The following is an 18,413-nucleotide window of genomic DNA, read 5'->3' as shown; positions in this document are numbered from 1 at the left end:
AAGTTCATTCCTACATTCAGCGAGCATTCATAGATGCTCACTGAGTAGCAATTTTATTTTCTGCTCATCCAATCTCAGGATAATCACTGGGGAAAAAAGGCAAGGAGCAAGTACTCTGTATTCTGCCTTGGTCTTCTGGAAACAGAAATGAAAGCTTTTGCATTTCTTTCAATCATATGGAACTTAATTCCCCAAGCTTGGCAATTTTCAGGTCTATAGACTTCAGATCCCAGAATTCCATAGTAGTTTGGCTATTAATGGGAATTCTGGGAGTTGAAGTTCACTTACCTGGAAGCTGCCAAAGTTGTGAAAGTTGTGAATTAGGGAAGGAAGTATGTGAGGTCTATGCTTGTTAGTATTTCATTGAACTATATTTCATTGAACCATAATTCAGTGTGATTTCCAAGCATTGCTTTTGTTATATGTTGATAATCAGTTCAAGTGATAAACATACATATCTATTCAATTATTCACAGAATTCATCAGGAATGATTATAATTTCCATATAAATATGTTAAATGGGGTCAGTCCACCCGAATAAAATATTTACAGTATTTCTGAAATGCAAATGCTATAGCCAATCATCTGTGTTCTTATAATGCAAATGAAAATGCAGCTAAGAATGTTAGCTATTACAAGGTCAACAGAGAATTGTCATTCATAATGACCATGTTTATTGCTCTGCATAATATAATGTGAGAACATTGTCTTGCCCTTTGCGTTTTACATGACAATTTTTTCACTGTTATCAATGGTTCTAGCAACCAAAATAATACTAAAGTGACTGTAAAGAGGAACTCTTAAACATTGTTCTTCATTGATTGCATCATTATATTATGAATATATCATTTATTCTCTAAACATTTTTCAGTGAAATTCTTCAGAAATGAATAGTTTCTAATTCAGTTTCTATTTTGCATTCACACCTTACCTTAAAGTGTGCTTCGAGTTTAATGAACACACTGGTTTTTTTATCCCATATCAGGATCACGCTTCCGTTAAAAATTTCAATCACCATGTAGATGCCCATGTATCGAATCTTGAACGGCACTTTGTCTCCACCAGGAAGTCTTTGTATCACCTCAAATTTTCCATCTGTAAGTAGTAACTCATACTTCTAAAAGATAAAATACAAGCAACATAAATACTTGTACCTATATCAATGGAGAGTCAGTTTGGTGCTGTGATTAAGGCATCAGACTAGAAAACAGGAGACCATGAAATCTAGTCCTATCCCAGGTATGAAGACAGTTGGCTGACCTTGGGCAAATCACTTTCTCTCCTCCCTAGAATATATGAAAGGGCAAACTACTTCTTAAAACTTGCCAAGAAAACTGCAGGTATTTTTCCAGGCAGTCACCAGGACTCAAACACACACACACAGGGAGAGGGAGGGAGGGAGGGAGGGAGGAGAGAGAGAGAGAGAGAGAGAGAGAGAGAGAGAGAGAAACCACCTACATCACAAAAAACACCTATCAGTGCTGCTATTTCTAATAATTTCAGCTGGAGATTTCCATTATTGGCAAGTTCTGCATTGGCTGATGGATATTTTTGCAAATCTTACCATATACTATTTCAAGATTTCCACTTATTATATAAAGATTTCATATTACATGTTTTGTTGCTTTGTCTGTAGTACATGTTTTGATCATAATGCAGGTCATAATGTTTTTACTTTCTACTAAGTTACTTACCCCAGCGAACACCTTAATGGCTTTTGAGCAGGTAGTCCCTGTAGAACCGCAGGGGATATTCTCTGTGATCACCCGGAAAGTTTCTACATTTGTCTTATTTTTACTACACTGATTCTGCAGAAAAGAATGTGGCATTAAGTTTTTATGAACACAAATATGGAGATTCAAGGCTAAAAAAAATTATAACTTTATGATAGTAGAAATTGATTGAGAAAAAGTTTAATACCTGGACCAGTGTGTATTCACACAATCCATTGAAGGAGTATCGTTTGTCGTCAAAGGTGATATAATGACCATCTCCATAAACTGAACAAGTTTCCAGGCAAGGTTTATTAGAGCATATCCACTTTCGGTTTTTGCATGTGCTAGGTAGCCAAACACATGCTAGATATTAATAGGTGTGCATTGATGCAATATAGATGCAATCAGTTTTATATCATCCATCAATTTATACATACCAAGTGTTACATTTATCTTTGATAGTTTCTCCTGGTTTGTATGTGGCTTCATTGTGAACACATGGACATTCTTCTGCAGGTATACATTTGCCTGTACCATCAGAGACTAGCTGATCAGGACATACACAACCAGAGACACACTGTGCGCTATACTGCAATAACAGGGGATTAACAAAAAGTGTTACCTGACAAAACTGTATGGTAAGAAGTAACACTTCTAAGATATTGTACAAAGGAAACGTGATTTCAAATTAGCACCAGTTTTTCCTACTGATTTTAATGTGTATACTGGTGTTTCAATCTCCCTTTCCTCCAGGAATTTTGATATAGCAATCGCAATAGTACTCAAATTTATATGAAACTTCACAGTGCTTTACAGCCTTCTTTAAGCACTTTACAGAGTCAGCATTTTGCCCCCAACAATCTGGATCCTCATTTTACCAAATTCAGAAGGATGGAAGGCTGAGTCAACCTTGAACCTGGTGAGATTCAAACTGCCAAATTTCAGGCAGCCGGCAGTCAGCAGACGTAGCCTGCAGTACTGCATTCTAATCACTGCGCCACCATGTCTCTTCACAAATATGAAGAAGGCTCCTTTTTTATTTTTATGCATCTCTGGACAGCAACTTGGCATAAACTTAATAACCATAATAGAATCAAAGATCAAACTATGCAGAATCATGACTAAACCATTTTTGTTAAGCAGGTTTACAGTATCCTAAGTGTTTGTTCTCCTTTCTCCCAGAAACATCTTCATTAACCATAATCTCTTGTGACCTATCAGACTGATTTCTATTTGGCAATATCTCCCTCAAGTGATAGGAAGATAGTGTGCCAGGTTGTGCTGGCAGTTCCAGAGACAGAAAGACTATTTTAATTACAGTCAATTACCTGCTGGCAGAAATACATTCAACTCAACTGATGATAATTTCAGTTATTAATATGCTGTTTTATTTAGTAAATTTCTCTTCTGCATTTTCACCAAGAAAACAATCCCATCACAAGCTGAAAAAGCTATTAACATCAGACCCCACTTATAACTAGCTATACTTACACATCCCATATCAAGTGTCTGGCAGCTCTTCTGACACTCAGCCCCATGAGTGTTAGCTGTGGAATTATTACAATCGAAGTAGACCATAGGAGCAACACAATCTGGTAGAAAGGAAAAAATGATTCTGTCTGAGATTTTATCTCAGTAATTACACAATTTATATTATGTTGGAAAGTTGGAAAATGCCTCTTCATAATCATAAAATTAATGTAAAGTAATTGATCAAGTTTTCAATTTGCTTGTGAAGTACACAAATTAAATCCACATGAATATTTGTACTTCAGTTTTACAAACAGTGGTTGGATTGTGGTCCTTCAATGGCTGCCCTCATTCCCTTGCAACTTTCTCAGTCCCCCAATTCTGGTTTGGAAGATTGAGGACATCCTACAACAGAATTCTGCATGTTGCAGAGAAATGAGAAATCAGCAAAAATCAGTTGCACATTTCTCAGCTGCCAGAGTATTTTGAGCCAACAACTTTACTCAAGGAATCCCCCTCTTGTGGGAGCTGTATTGGAATGAATTCAGGATTTCTTTCTAGATTAGCCAATCAGGTGTTCAGTTTCTACAAAACTTGCATTTAATGATGCTATTGCCAGATTGGAGGAGGGGGTGCTATTATGACAAATTAAACAGCAAACTTGTTCATAAAGTACTGCACTTAAATTTTATGTTTGCTTTAGGCATAGATTTTCCTTGCTGGATCTGAACAAGGCTGGATATGAACAAATCATAATAAAACAGGGAATAAAATGGTGGCTGTACCTGTTTGTGGTTTCACTACCCCAATGCACTGAAGCTTGCCTTGCACACAGGTACTGTAAGAGAGTAAGACAGCTATTAGATTGAAATAAATGTAATAAACTTACAGTCCTGATTTATTACACTTTAAATTGTAAGTAGTTTCTTTATTGACAAGTGGGGGGGAGAAGGAGAAGGAGAAGAAGAAGGAAATAATCTTTCAGAATATGTTGAAATACTGAAAGGGATTTGTTTTTGATGTCTTTGTTAGAAATCAGAAGATCTGTTACTTAGACTTCTTTCCAGGGTGGTATGCTACTGGTTCGGCCTGGTTCAACCGAACCAGTAGTAAAAATCACGACCGGTTCCGAACCGGTAGGAAAAAAAAGCCTCCAATCAGCTGAGAGGAGGAAAAAAAAGCTTCTGACAATCAGCTGAGAAGACAAAAGACCCAAAAGCGCATGGGAGGGTAGGAGGGTCACTCCTAGCTTTTCATTTCTTCATCCTCTCAGCTGATTGGCTTGTTAGGTGCGTACATGCATGCACACATGATCACCCACTGTACCGGTAGCGACTAGGGTAGCACCCACTACTGGTCCTTTCCTATGGATATTTGAAGCACTTCTATCAGAAATGGGTGGGCCACAAATTCATACAGGTCAACTGTATTATTGTTAACTTCCCTGACTTTTACCACCTTACTTTTGACCTAGCATAATTCAAACAATAAAAAAGTGAATCCTTTACTGATTAAGCCCAGTTCTATTTTTTTGCTAGCCTCTTTTCAAAAATAATAAGTTTTCATTCTTCTGTCTCCCAAAAGGCTTGGGTTTTCAAATCAGACAGATTTGATCATTTAGAACTATCTTTTAATGCCCAAATGTGGGGAAAAAAATGAAAATACTACAAGATATTACAAAATGAATCAACAGGTACTTCCATTCCATCTTTAAAAACTCAGCTCAGTGTAAGAAGTACAATAAAATAACAGCAGTACACTAGATTTGAAGTTTTATTTATTCTAGTAAATGAAGTGACTTTGCAAAAGCATTTGTGGTCCTGAACTGTCAGCTCACAAGCAAGGTTGCTTTCCCCTATAGTTTTGTTCCATGGCTTTCTGCTACTTCTCTCTTTCTACCATTATGTTTATTTCAAGTCTCTCACCACATGATGCCATTGTCATGAACCACCTGTCCAGATGGAATGGCAGATCCTTTGTGGTAACAAGGGCACTTAGAAGCAGGCACGCATTTGCCACTGTCATCGAGGTATGTCCCTTCTTCACAGGTGCATCCATCTACTGGAGGGAACTTGATTTTGCAGGTGACATCAACCTCACTGAGAGCTCTGCAGGTGGCTTGACAGGTCCCAATGTTGTAATGATAGCTCCAGGTTTCAGGACAAATTTGGAATTTGGCTTGAGAAGAGAAAAAGGAAAAATAATTGATTTATTAGCAATTATGACTAGAAATTCCTACACACAACAAGTTGCAATGGCTCTTTCTCTGTCTCTCTGCCTCTGCTGCTGTCTTTGCCTCTGCCCCTCTCTCAGAAAAGGTGATGGGGGGACTCTCCAAATATCTGCTTCTCCAAATATCTCCAAACATCAAAACATGTTCTGCAAGCCCCCAAAATAAAGCTCATAAAAGAAAAGTTCCCGACCAGTGAAGATGGCCATTGTCATATACAGTAATTGTTGAAAGAACTGCACTAGTCCAATTAAAATACTGGGCATCAACCTATAAAGCCTAAAGAAACTGAGAACAGGATGCTGAATGCAAAAGGCTGGTGGGCATGTAAACCACTAGATGCCTTGGAAGGAGAGAGCAAATTTCAGCTGTTGAAAAGCAATAGGAGTCCAGTAAAAGTTCGGTAATAGTAATAATAATAATAATGATAATAATGATAATGATAATAATAATAATAATAATAATAATAATAATAATAATAATAATGATAATAATAATAAGTGGCTAGAGTTAAAGCAACTCTACCCACAAGATATGAGGCATGAGAAGTTTGCACATGCAAACTTGAGGCATGCAAGGCTTGCACATGCAAACATATTTTAAAATAAACGTAATAAAAGTTTTATTCATGCTAATTTTGAAGTTATTTTTTTTAAGTCTACTCATTTTCTAACATATATATTTTTTCCTCTTCTCTGAAAAATAAGACAGCTTCCAATGGTCTGGGACCCTTCAGGAGCATTTTAATTGTGTTAAAAGCAAGTAGGGACAGTAAGAATAACAGTTGGAAGCGACGTTGGTGGTCTTCTAGAGATCCTGTACCATACCAGACAAATGGCTGCCCAACCTCTCCTTAAAAACCATCAGTGATGAAGCACCCATAACTTCATAAGGGAAGCCATTCCACTGATTAATTGTTCTGTCAGGAAATTTCTCCTTAGTACTAAGTTGGTTCTCTTTTTTGTTTGTTATTCTAAACTTACCACAGACAATAGTCCTCCATCCACTTAGCAATACTCCTTTAGCAGCACAGGCCCTGACATAAGCTGAAAGGGCAGCACACATGCAGTCTTCACTCTTTTCACAGTTACAAGTGTCAAACATGCAGTTCTAGAAAAACAAAGGACCTTTGGATTAACCAAACTTCACCTTCCTTCCGAGATATTTCCCTTTATATCTGGGTTGCAATCCTTGGATCTTTCAGATATCGCTGAATGAAGGTCTCTTCCAACTCTGTTAATCTATATACGTCAGCCAGCCTCTCTTCCTATCGGGCTACTAGAAGGTATAGGCCAGGGCTGTCAAACTCGTGGCCCAGGGGCTGGATGCATCACACGCTGGCCATGCCCATACCCAGTTTAGCAAACGGGAAAAACATCATGAGACATCACGTGACGCTGTCATGACAATGTGAGTTTGACACCCCTGCTGTAGGCAGTAATATCTGAAGAGTCACCACTTCTGTAATTTTGCTTTAGCCTGGCCTTTCAAAAATCATGAGCAACTTGGAGAGATTGCATTGGAAGTCTTTTTTCGGCTTTCATCTAAGCTGTGTGTCATATACTAGTCAGTTGGGTTCTTTCAGTATATAAATATGTAACAGTTTATTAGCTTTCAGGGAGCAAGGTATTGCCATGAATTATGGCATCCTGCAAAGTGAATAGCCATATACTTCAGGTACGATAAATCAGTAAAGTAAACTTAGAGTTCACACTGGAAATGAAGGTCTCCTTCTAAATCCAGCTCATTAAAATTTCTTTCCTTTTACATTTTCTACATTTTTTCGTAAACATTACAAAAAATTTACATTGACTGTTTTATACAACTTGACTTAACATATGAATTTTGTTCACATCTTAATTTAGAATGTGCATTTTTCTAATGTACAGTTTATATTTTAATTGAGTTTTCCTAATATATTTTGCTTGTATACAACTTTCCCCAGTCTCTGTGTACACTTATGCAAATTTAAACCATAAACTATATTACAAGATCTGAAACACAGGAAGGATAATAATGTTTTGAATCACATAATAGTCAAGGAAATGCAAGATATTTAGAACAACTTAAAAATTATTTGACATCTCCAATTAAGACCTAACACCAGAATGGAAATATATATTCCATTTATATATAAGGTAAAGGTAAAGGTTCCCCTCGCACATATGTGCTAGTCATTTTTGGCTCTAGGGGGCAGTGCTAAGCTCCATTACAAAGCCAAAGAGCCAGCACTGTCCGAAGACATCTCCGTGGTCATGTGGCTGGCATGACTAAATGCTGAAGGCGCACGGAACGCTGTTACCTTCTCACCAAAGTGGTCCCTATTTTTCTACTTGCATTTTTACATGCTTTCGAACTGCTAGGTTAGCAGAAGCTGGGACAAGTAATGGGAGCTCACTCCATTACACGATGCTAGGGATTCGAACCGCCAAACTGCCAAGCTTTCTGATTGACAAGCTCAGTGTCTTAGCCACTGTGCCATTTTGTCCCTTTCCATTTATATATACCAATTAATATTTCATACTAACATTTGACTGTTAACTATTGATTAGGTAGAGGTTCTGGTGTGCTATATAAAATGAGAAATATATTGATTGGATTACAAAATGTGAAAAAAAAAGAGTGAAGAGTGAAAAAAAACCAATACATAGAAAGCTCAACAAAAGACCAATTAAAATCTTAAGTGGCTTCTCTGTTTTTGGCAATGCATTTCTTCCCATCTTTAGATTCTTCTTGGCATTTCAATGGAAGAGAAATAACTACTCACAGTATGGTAAATATCTGGGTTTACTACTGAGTGGCATTTCTGAAAAGGTCCCTTTGTGTCAGTCAGCAATCCGCACCAGTGTAAAGCATATTTTTCTGTAAAACAGAGATAAATGGGGTGTCGTTTTTTGTTATGCATCCTCTGTCTACATCAGCAGCAATGATCAATTATATCAAACTGACAAGCACATTAGAGTAATCAAGGCTCCATTCCTTTTTACTAAGTTTCCCATTCACTGCATTAGCACCAACAGGGGTGGGGCTTTGATTTCCCAACCACACTTGCCATTTTGTCATCATAATCTGACACCGTACATGCTGTGGAACATGGTTTTAATTTTAATTCTAAACCCTTAGTAAAACAGTTTTGTGCTGCACAAAAATACAATTTAAACCAGGCAAAACAGCTGCATTCTCTCTACGGGTGGGCTGCTGGGACTTTCAGGAGAGCCCCTAGCTTAGATTCTGTGCAGTTCGGCGAACCCTCAAATCTCGCTTCTTGGCTGGCTCTGCCTACCCACCCAACCAACCCCAGGCCCCACGCGGCCCATTTTGGATGCAGGTAAGTGCAGGGCGTATGTGAAAATTTGGTGAAAAATGAGCCTCCTGAAAGTTCAGGAAGGGCAAAAATGGGCCCGTTTCTGTCTTCCAAAGAGCCTACAGAGCCCGGGGAGGCCATTTTTGCCCTCCTGGAGGCTCGAGGAAAGCCTCTGGAGCCCAGGGAGGGCAAAAACGCCCCCCACCATGATGCAGGAGGCCAACTAGGCCATGTCCACCATGGCCATGCCCACCCAGCAACCGGGTAGAAAACCCATTGCTAATTTTTTTGAAGCCCATCCCTGGTTCTGTCATCTTTGGGTACATTATAGATTTTTTCATTTTCTGCTGACATGTTTTCATGTGACTATACATGTCACTGTTTTTATTTATTTGGGGGGAGGCATTGTAGAGGAAAGTCTACAGTAGTCCCAAATCAGTCTCATTTCCTTTACAAGACTCTTTTCTGAAGAAAATGAGAAGAAATAAAGCATGAATGTTGTTCTAGTCTCCTTGGAGGAAAAGCAGGACATGTAAATGTAGATAATAATGATAATTCTTATTATTGTGCATTGTGAAGATGAACTTTATGTCCTGAGAATTCTAGACACAAGAAAGTTTAACCCCAGAACAGTTGACTATTTCAGTCCATCTGGGTTTTTATATTTTTTAAACACAATGCTAGATGTGTTTCTAGATTTTTTTTAACAGGACTTCTTTTTAAAGATGTTTCTAGGACAGCCATGCTTTCTGTGAATTCTAGAAACAGTAGCAATAGCACTTAGACTTATATGCCACTTTATAGTGCTTTACAGCTCTCTCTAAGTGGTTTGCAGAGTCAACCTCTTGCCCTCAACAATTTGGGCCATCATTTTACCCACCTTGGTAGGATGGAAGGCTGACTCAATGTTGAGCCTGGTGAGGTTGGATATGCCAAATTGCAGGCAGCTGGCTGTCAGCAGAAGTAGCCTGCAGTACTGCACTCTAACCACTGCACCACTGAGGCTCTTCATCTTATTTCAGAGAGAAATAAGTCAGAGAAGAGTGCCCAGGAGAAGAACAGCAAACAAAATATACATACCATTTTCTATACTGAGAGTACAGGGGTTTTCAAATATATTTTTGATGTTGGGGCAGTCTGCCTGTGTTTTCCAGGTATTAGCAAAGGCAGCAGGGGTTCCTTCTGTCACCCCACTGATAGCTTTAAAGTCATCTGTTTGGATGCCATTGAAATTTCCACAGAGGCCTGAAACAAAGATTAAAGACATCAATCCATTATTATTGTAACACTCTGCTTCCGTGTAGTGAGAATGACTCATTGATTCACTTACCACATGTCTGCCCTTTGTGGCTTGGGTCCATGTATATAAACAGCTGCATCGTAGGGATAAATTGTACCACCAGCTGGAATCCAAATTTTGTATCGACCACAGTGAAGAATGAGGTAGGGTTGAAGATGGTGACATTGGCTGTAGAAACAAAACCATACAATGAAATAGTTTTCAAATGAAAGCATACATTTTATTTGCCACCAAGGGGACGAATCTTGCAACTGTTATTGTTGCTGCAGCACAAGCGAAGAGATGTATACATGGGCTTTGCACGATACTGACACAGCTTAGACTTTGCATCTCAATCATTAACTGATACAAATATAACCTAATAACTCTTAGGATTAACATTTCTTATTAACATAATTAGCAATTACTTGTGATCAATAAATTAGTACCTACTTCAAAAGAAAAGTCTAATATTATATCTATATCTATATATTACATATTATAATATTGTATTATATATTATAATGTTATATTATATACTATATTACAATATATAATATTATAATAATATTATATCCAATAGCACTTGGCCAATAAAGAATTCTACTCCACTCCTCTCCACTCCATTTTGGTAACACATTTGTATCTATCTTTTCCTGTTCTAAACTGGACTTTTAACAATATTCAGTTCTTTCTTCCATCATTGTCAAATGATGAGGTATTATTTTATTCATACACCTAGACATTTTGCAGAATTTCAAATAAATTCCAGGGACAAGAGATCAATCCTTAAATTGTGTAAAGTACTAAAACGGGTGGTGTCAAACTCAATTTCATTGAGGGTTGCATCAGAATTGTGTTTGACCTCATGAGTCGGTGGGGGGCATGGCCAGGGTGGGCATGGCCAGCTTGATCTCACTCATCGAGGCTCTGTTTTCGGCCACGATGGCCTCCTGCCGCCCTGCTGTCAGCAAAAACGGAGATCAGGAGGGCCACACAGCCTCCCTGAGCTCTATTTTCATTGGAAAAGGATTGCAGGAGGTCATTGCGGCCCAAAATGGAGCCTGGGAAGACCATGCACAGTCCTCCCAAGCTCCCTTTTCACTGGCAGAGGCACCGCAGACCGGTCCTTCGCTGTTTCCAGGGTGGGCCTGTGGGCCATATCTAAGCACCTCATGGGCCGAATTTGGCCCCCAGGCCTTAAGTTTGACACCTCTATTCTAGAATATAAATAGCAAAGAACTCACATGCTGAGATAGGCAGCTGAGTGAGAATCATATTCACATATACAGCTCCATTAGACTTGATCACAATCACCTGGGTAGTGAAAAATGACAGATTAGAGCAAGCAAACTGAGAAAATATGTCTTTACTGCAGTATTTATTAAGCAAATACATATGTCCAACTCACACACAATGACTCAAAGCAACATACAGCAATACATTAAAACAAGAAACCAATTTCCTTTCCTTCCGTCATACTAGTTTTCATTAACTCTTTTAAGAAATACACTCTTGTTTTTTTTCCTAAGTACATTTTTTTAACACAAGATATCTGTATAAAGAATCTATATCATATTTCATTTGTTGGAATGAAGTTTCTGACAATAACTGGTTGAATGAAGTTAGTGTACCAAAAATAAAAGTGCTGAAATATTTGGAACAGGTTTTATGTAGGATGGGATAAATATTTTTCTGAGATTTTTTCAGAGACTCATGTCCAGAGAATTCCTGTGCCATGGAGAAATTTTGTAAGGCAAATTTGAAGATAGGTACAAAAAGAAATAGAGAAAGTGAGGGCCAAGAGCTAGATTCCAGCAGGAAGATAGCTTAAACTAGGGAATAAGAACAAAAATGTGAGAAAAGGAAAAAAAAACAGGAAAAGAGAATAGAAACAAGGAAAAGAGGAATAGGAAAGTGAAGTGGAGAAATCAATACTGAAGGCAAGAAGTTTGAAGGAAATAAACTTTGGAGCCAGGGTAGTTGGTGAAAAGTGATACTGAAATACTGCATTAAAAGAAAAAACACTCCAGAACCTGGATCCCCTGTAAAAAAAAACAATGAACAGAACATTGTGCAAAGAAAATGAACTTCACGTGTTGTTTGTAATTGGAAAGTCAACATTTTACTCCATATTTCTGGTATAACTTTAACATTAATATCAAGAGCTCAACTGAGAACAAATTTTTGCATGCAAACTAAATCTATTTCTCACTGGATCTGTTGAAAAAAAAAATGTTCCTAAAACTATTGAGGGAGCATGCTTCTCATCCATTCTTGTTCTTCACACTTACTGTCTGTCCTCCATCAGTGCTTATAGCTAATCCTTTCAGGCATGTCTCAGTTTCTGTCATGCCACACTTTTGAATTTCTCCCAGAACAGCAAAGGTATTGCTATCACAGAGCTGGGGGGAAAAAAAGAGTATTAATAGTTTGCATTGTCTGAACCTATCATATCCCTTCTAAACTAGTGACACTTTTAATTTTTTTTAAAGAAAGGTAAAGGGGTCTATGAAAGATTATACTCTGCTAATTGTTGCCAAGTATAGAGGGAAGTGCTTATTCTGTGTCAAGGCCATTGAGCCAGTGCTGTCCGAAGATATTTCTGCAGTCATGTGGCCAACATGACATTACTGAGCACTGTTACCCTCCCAACTAAGTGGTACCTATTTATTAACTGACATTTGCCTATTTTCAAACTGCTAGGTTGGCAGGAGCTGGAGTGAGGTTGGGAACTCGCCCTGTCACATGGCACTCAGGGTCTTGAACATGGGCTGTCAGCTTTCCAGCTAACCAGCCAGTGTCTTAACCACTGAGACACCATGCTGCCTGTCTTTTAAAACAATAAGAATAAAATCACCTGACTATTTTTTTGTAGGTCAGACTTTCCTTCCCACAATTAAAAGAATGAAGTACTTTAAAAGTTGCAATTTATGTTTTTTTCCCTCTCCTTTGAACAAAACATCACAATTTAACAAATAAAAAAAGGGGGAGCCATTAGACATGTATTGACCTATCCCCGAAATACCAGAAATCAGAACTGTGGTTGAGGATTTCATAATGTCTGATGATAACATTGGAATAATTATAATCTTTTTTTGTAAACTTTTGATGATGAAAAGATTCAATTATCCCAAGCACCAATTTCAAGTGTAATCAAGAAGAAGGGAGCCTTATTTCAATTGATATGAATAAAAATATGTGATAATTCATAGATTGGTAGAAAGGATGAACTACTCCTAGTAGCAATAATGCATGGGGGGGAGGTCCTTGTTTTTGGTGTGACAACCCCACATAGTTGGAGACTGTATTATCACAATCATGTGGACAGGACCTATGGTTTGGGTCTCTTCTTTAGAATTGGTACAATTCTTTAGAATTCTTCTTTAGAATTGGCCTTTAACAGGAACTTTAAACTACAGTGTTGATGTTAAAGAATAGGAAGTCTCTCCAAAGTCCATCAATCTAATCAGGTAGCCATGTGCAGATTAGTCCATGCAGATTACCTTAGTGAGCATATAGCTACAGTCCCCAAAAAAGGAATAGTGTTTCTCATCAAAACTGGTGATATGGGAGCCACCTTCAACAGAACATACTCCAGGACATGAAAGGCTGATGCAAGTCCACTGTCCCCCAGTGCATGAACTGAAGTAAAAAGAGGAAGAGGATGATATTACCAACAAATTATTAAACAAAAAGTAGAGCAATCCTTATAATAAAAAGGTTGGTTGTTGTACTATGCATATTCTCATGTTTTCAAGTAAAGCAACTCCTATAATCCTGAAGGAAGTATTTGTATACAAGAGAGGATACTTTAAAAATCCTGTTTCATTTGATAAAGAAATTAATGTATTTGGAGTTTTCTAATTAAAGAAGCCTATTGGTCAGCCAAATTAGGCTTGTATTAATAGAATACCCAGTTTTCCTCAATCCTTATCCAAATTCCACATCATGGATTTGAATGACAAATATACTCCAGTTTTTAAATTCTAGAACATTCTCTGGATGTTTGCTATAATTTATAGAAGCTTTTTCTTCAGTATATGATTGCTGACAATAATAGTCTTCCAGCCTTTGATAAATGAGACACAGTAGCATTTAGCATCTGAAGGAAGATTGATGAATTTTTAAACTTTAAAAGATGTGGTTATAGATAATCATCTCTGAAAACAGAGGCTACTTATGCCCACCTATTTTGTATCTCTGCCATGGCATTACAGCATTTTGCAGAATTTTATAGGCTACATTTTAGTTCTGGGGTGTCAAACTCGATTTCATTGAGGGCTGCATCAGGGTTGTGTTTGACCACGGAGGGGGGGGGCATTTTGGTGGGGTCAGGGTGGACATGGCTACCTCAATGTGACTCATGTAGGAGGCACCTGTGGTGGCTCAAGTGCAGTGGTGGGATTCAAAAAAATTTTACTATTGGTTCTGTGGGCATGGCTTGGTGGGAATGGCTTGGTGGGCATGGCCATGTAACTGGGTGGATGTGGCTTTCTTGCTTTTTTTCAGCCACTCCCACCCATTTTTAAGGCCTTCTGGGCCTCAGAGGAGTCTCGGTGGGGGGGCTTTTTGCTTCCAGAAGGCTCATCTGGGGCTCAGGAAGAAACAAAAAAACAGCATGGGAGGGGCACACAATACCCCTCCACGCTCCATTTTGGGACCTTCCTGGTCTCAGAGGAGCCTCTGTGGGGAGCGTTTTTGCTCCCAGAAGGCTCCACTGGGGCTCAGGCAGGCAAAAAATGGAAGGGGGGGTGAGCCCCTCCCTCCATTTTTTGCCTTCCTGGGCCTCAGCAAGAGGAATCCTGGCACAGCTGATAGTATGAACAGCTGATTGTCAGCAAGGGAGAAAAAGAAATACCTTAAGTGGTGAGTGGCAGGTGGGCAGGGTGAGCGAGCATCAGATGGGCAGGGCAAGTAAGCCAGTGGCGACCAGGTGACTGTGTTGGGGGCATGGCCAGCCAGAACTTACTACCAGTTTGGCGACCCATGTCAAATCCTTGCTACCTGATCCAGTGTGAACCAATTGAAGGCCACCACTGCTCAAGTGCTCTGCCAGTGAAAACTGAACTTTGTTTTTGCTGGCAGAGCATTGCAGGAAGCCAATGCAACCGAAAACAGAGCTTGGGAGAGCCACACACGGCCCTCCCGGGCTCCATTTTTTCTGGCAGAGGCACCATAGGCTGGTCCTTCACTGTTTCCAGGGAGGCATTGTGTGCCAGATCTAATCACTCTGCAGGATAGATCTGGACTCCGGGCCTTGAGTTTGACACCCCTGTTCTAGGTTAAATGCTCAGAAATATCATCAATGTCATATAAACAGAGTATCATGCAATGGGATTTCCTATTATGTGCCTTCTCCTCATGGTTTTCCTCTTCAAAACCTTTCTAGAGGACCTCCTCTAGAAGGAGGAGGCAAAGCACATTTGGGGAAAACTAATGTAGGAATGGAGAAAAAATGAAAAATGCATTCAACTGGGGTTTGCTTCTTTTGGCAAATGAACATCTTCAGAAATGTTTTTCAAGTCATATAAAGTAATAATAGGTCTTATCATCACTAACAATGAATGCAGTCAACTATATGCATGCCTGATGAAGAGCAGCCAAAGAGATCAGCAGACCTGATTTTCAGTTATTTGCCTATTTACACAATACATGATGAGCTTTTTAAGACACCCCAGGTTCAAGAAACTATTTGGAAGTATTTGCTTGCCACCATGTAAATCGAATAGAATTATGATATTTCTAACAATGTGTTTCCCAGGCCTTTGATTAAGATAGAGTGAGTCCCTTGTTGGGTACATTCTTATTAATGCCTAAATATTTGGTATATATTGAATTGATATGGCAATATGTGAGCCAACCAGAATCAGCTGGAGATGGGAAATTCTTAAATTAACTAAATTTCATAATGAACCGTTCTACAGTCAAAATGTGCCTATAGATTTATTGATATCTATAATTTGTCAAGCTTTTAATTTTTGAAGAAAAATGAATCAATTTTTTAAAAAAATTACTATATTTTTCAACTTTGTGAAAAACTCTTTTGTAATAAAGAGCTATTTTTGTGCATCCACACGGCAAGAATTTGTAGCAGGGGTAGGATTAAACTTTTTTAACAACCGGTTCTGTGGGTGTAGCTTAGTTTGTGGGCGTCCCTTGGTAGTCATGTGATTAGGTGGATGTGGCTTGGTGGTCATGTTATTGGCTGGGTGTGGCCAACTCAGTATCACTCACATCAAGGCACACATCTCCTCACCTGGCCTCTCATGACTGTGGGGATGCTGCAACAGTTGTGAGTGTGAAAAATTGTCATAAATAACTTTTTTCAGTGCCATTGTAACTTTGAATGGTCACTCCACACAAGCAAAGTACCAGCAAAGGAAGGGAAACTCCAGAGACATTCCTGAGACAGGAAGGCTAGTCCTGCCAAGGATAAGGGTTAATAAGGGTAATAAGGGTTAACGGAGAGGCAGTTTCTGTAAGCAAGACCAGAATGTTTCTTTCCTGCCTTCCTTACAGGATTAGGCCAGTAATTTCTTCTAACAACCAGTTCTCCGAACTGCTTAGAATGTTAACAACCGGTTCTAGTGAATAGGTGCAAACTGGTAGAATCCCACTCCTGATTTGTACATGGATTCAGAAATAACAGCATGCAAAGCAACAAGGAATTCATGTTCAAAAAAGAAATCCCTTTATGTGTGTAATTAAACATTATTTCACAATCTTGTGACATTCTTAGCATTATTAGTTGTGCCCAGTTTATTCCTAACAAGCCAATTTATCAAATAATATGCATCTTCCTCTTTCCATCACTAATAAAACATTATTAAATCACAGAATATTATTATTCTCACCATGAAATACATTGGGAGGAAAAAGAAGTACCAGGAGCATAAGAATCCCCATTGTAAGTGCAGTAACAATCTGAACTGGGGATGCAGCCAGAATTGTTAATGTCATCAAACACAGTGCCTAAACAAAAAATAACCAATATATGTTATTCATGCTCATTTCTATTTTTAAGAAGTATGAATACATTATATCATTCCCAGTAATAAATCTCCTTGACTCTTGTCATCAGTATAATGTGTTATATTTTTCCTTCAATACAGGAAAGCACCTGAACTATTTCCATATCTGGAGCAGGGTTTCAGATGACACCGAAGCATGTTCTGATGTTAAGGCAACCATGAATCAGCTGGTTTTCACTGGAAACCATGGTGTGTGGAAAAAGAAGCCATGATCTTAATAAAAAACCACTCTTTATAAAGCTTTTCCTCTACACCATCAGATTTATAGATGCAGTATTTCTGATGAAAATACTCCCTCCTTCCCTCCCTATCAGTAGTATCTCATGGAATTTTGCCCTTAATTGCTATAAAAGTGGTTTATGGAAAGCTGTTAAAGAAACAAATCTCTACCATGTTCATAAAAGCCAGCATCAAGACAAAAGTACAAGGTAAAAATATTTTTATGAGGGTGAACCAGATTTTTATGCTGCCGTGTAGTAAATTCTAGCAAGAAAATACACATAAAGTTGTTCTTCTTGAGCAGATTTAATTTCACTCTAGCACTCAGCCAATTTCCTTGATCTGTTAAATCAAGTCAATTCTATTTTGTAAATTCAATACAATTGTAGATCAAGAAACAGAATTAAAATTAAACTACAAAACATCCAGCACAAAAGTTTGTTTTATCTTCAGATATATAAATAAATCAATATCTGTTTAGAATTCAAACAATTTTAATTTTCTTTTCTCCCCAAATGCCTTTTATGTACATTACCTTTACAATGCTTCAAATCCAATCAAATGAAAGTCAACTATTCATACCGAAGACAAAAAAGGTGTTTTATTTTTATCCTTTAAATGGTCCTTCCTGCAAGAGCACTGAAATATCACATTTTTTACACATGTCAGAGAAGAGCAAACACTTTATTGCAAACTTGTTTTCCTTTCCATGCTATCTGGAATGAAATTCCATGTAGCGACTTCTATAACGAAGAAGATACTTCTTTTTTTAATACCAAAAGATACTTCCACCAGGCAAGTCTATAAACAATTGAGCATGGATACTGACTTACCGGGGGGACAGAAACAACCATCTATACAGTGATCTTCACATAACTGGGACTGCTCAAAATTGGTACAAGTGTCAAAACAAGGGGATCCACATTCTCGATGCTGCATGTTGAAAGGACAAGACTTGGCTGAAAATAGAAATGAACAATGAGACATTAGAAACCCCATTTATACTTTTTTTCCTCTCTCTGGAGATAAAAATGCTTAAGCAGAATGTTGGCAATATATTTTAATCCTCAGAGGGAACCAATTTCTGGGAAGCAAATATTAAGAAGCTGAGTTTATCATCAGTCTGGAAAAAAGAAGATGTGTTGTACAGAAAGGCAAGGGG

General features: G+C 38.3%; 1 protein-coding gene and 1 long non-coding RNA gene across 3 annotated transcripts in view; one reads left to right on the top strand and one right to left on the bottom strand.

Annotated features, from left to right (window-relative positions):
* The window catches only part of LOC148128095 (uncharacterized), a 37,192-nt gene extending 33,055 nt beyond the window's left edge, over positions 1-4,137 (top strand). For both annotated transcript variants that reach the window (XR_015740883.1, XR_015740882.1), the window contains 3 exons: positions 986-1,097; positions 2,232-2,353; positions 3,491-4,137. This is a non-coding gene — a long non-coding RNA (uncharacterized LOC148128095). The remainder of the gene's footprint in view (positions 1-985; positions 1,098-2,231; positions 2,354-3,490) is intronic.
* The window catches only part of MUC5AC (mucin 5AC, oligomeric mucus/gel-forming), a 95,443-nt gene that overhangs the window by 55,658 nt on the left and 21,372 nt on the right, over positions 1-18,413 (bottom strand). Inside the window, exons 9-24 of the mRNA XM_087920992.1 lie at positions 18,085-18,210; positions 16,856-16,973; positions 13,505-13,643; positions 12,293-12,403; positions 11,246-11,315; positions 10,050-10,187; positions 9,800-9,964; positions 8,183-8,277; positions 6,399-6,525; positions 5,111-5,363; positions 3,971-4,023; positions 3,207-3,307; positions 2,153-2,304; positions 1,921-2,059; positions 1,695-1,808; positions 932-1,117 (exon numbers count right to left, since the gene is read on the bottom strand). Coding sequence (XP_087777118.1) covers positions 932-1,117; positions 1,695-1,808; positions 1,921-2,059; positions 2,153-2,304; positions 3,207-3,307; positions 3,971-4,023; positions 5,111-5,363; positions 6,399-6,525; positions 8,183-8,277; positions 9,800-9,964; positions 10,050-10,187; positions 11,246-11,315; positions 12,293-12,403; positions 13,505-13,643; positions 16,856-16,973; positions 18,085-18,210 — 2,087 coding nt within the window. The remainder of the gene's footprint in view (positions 1-931; positions 1,118-1,694; positions 1,809-1,920; positions 2,060-2,152; positions 2,305-3,206; positions 3,308-3,970; positions 4,024-5,110; positions 5,364-6,398; positions 6,526-8,182; positions 8,278-9,799; positions 9,965-10,049; positions 10,188-11,245; positions 11,316-12,292; positions 12,404-13,504; positions 13,644-16,855; positions 16,974-18,084; positions 18,211-18,413) is intronic.

This window comes from Pseudonaja textilis, chromosome 1, assembly GCF_049901715.1.
Source record: "Pseudonaja textilis isolate UNSWEBS1 chromosome 1, rPseTex1.2, whole genome shotgun sequence".
Taxonomy (NCBI): domain Eukaryota; kingdom Metazoa; phylum Chordata; class Lepidosauria; order Squamata; family Elapidae; genus Pseudonaja; species Pseudonaja textilis.
This window is presented reverse-complemented; position numbering and strand designations above follow the sequence as displayed.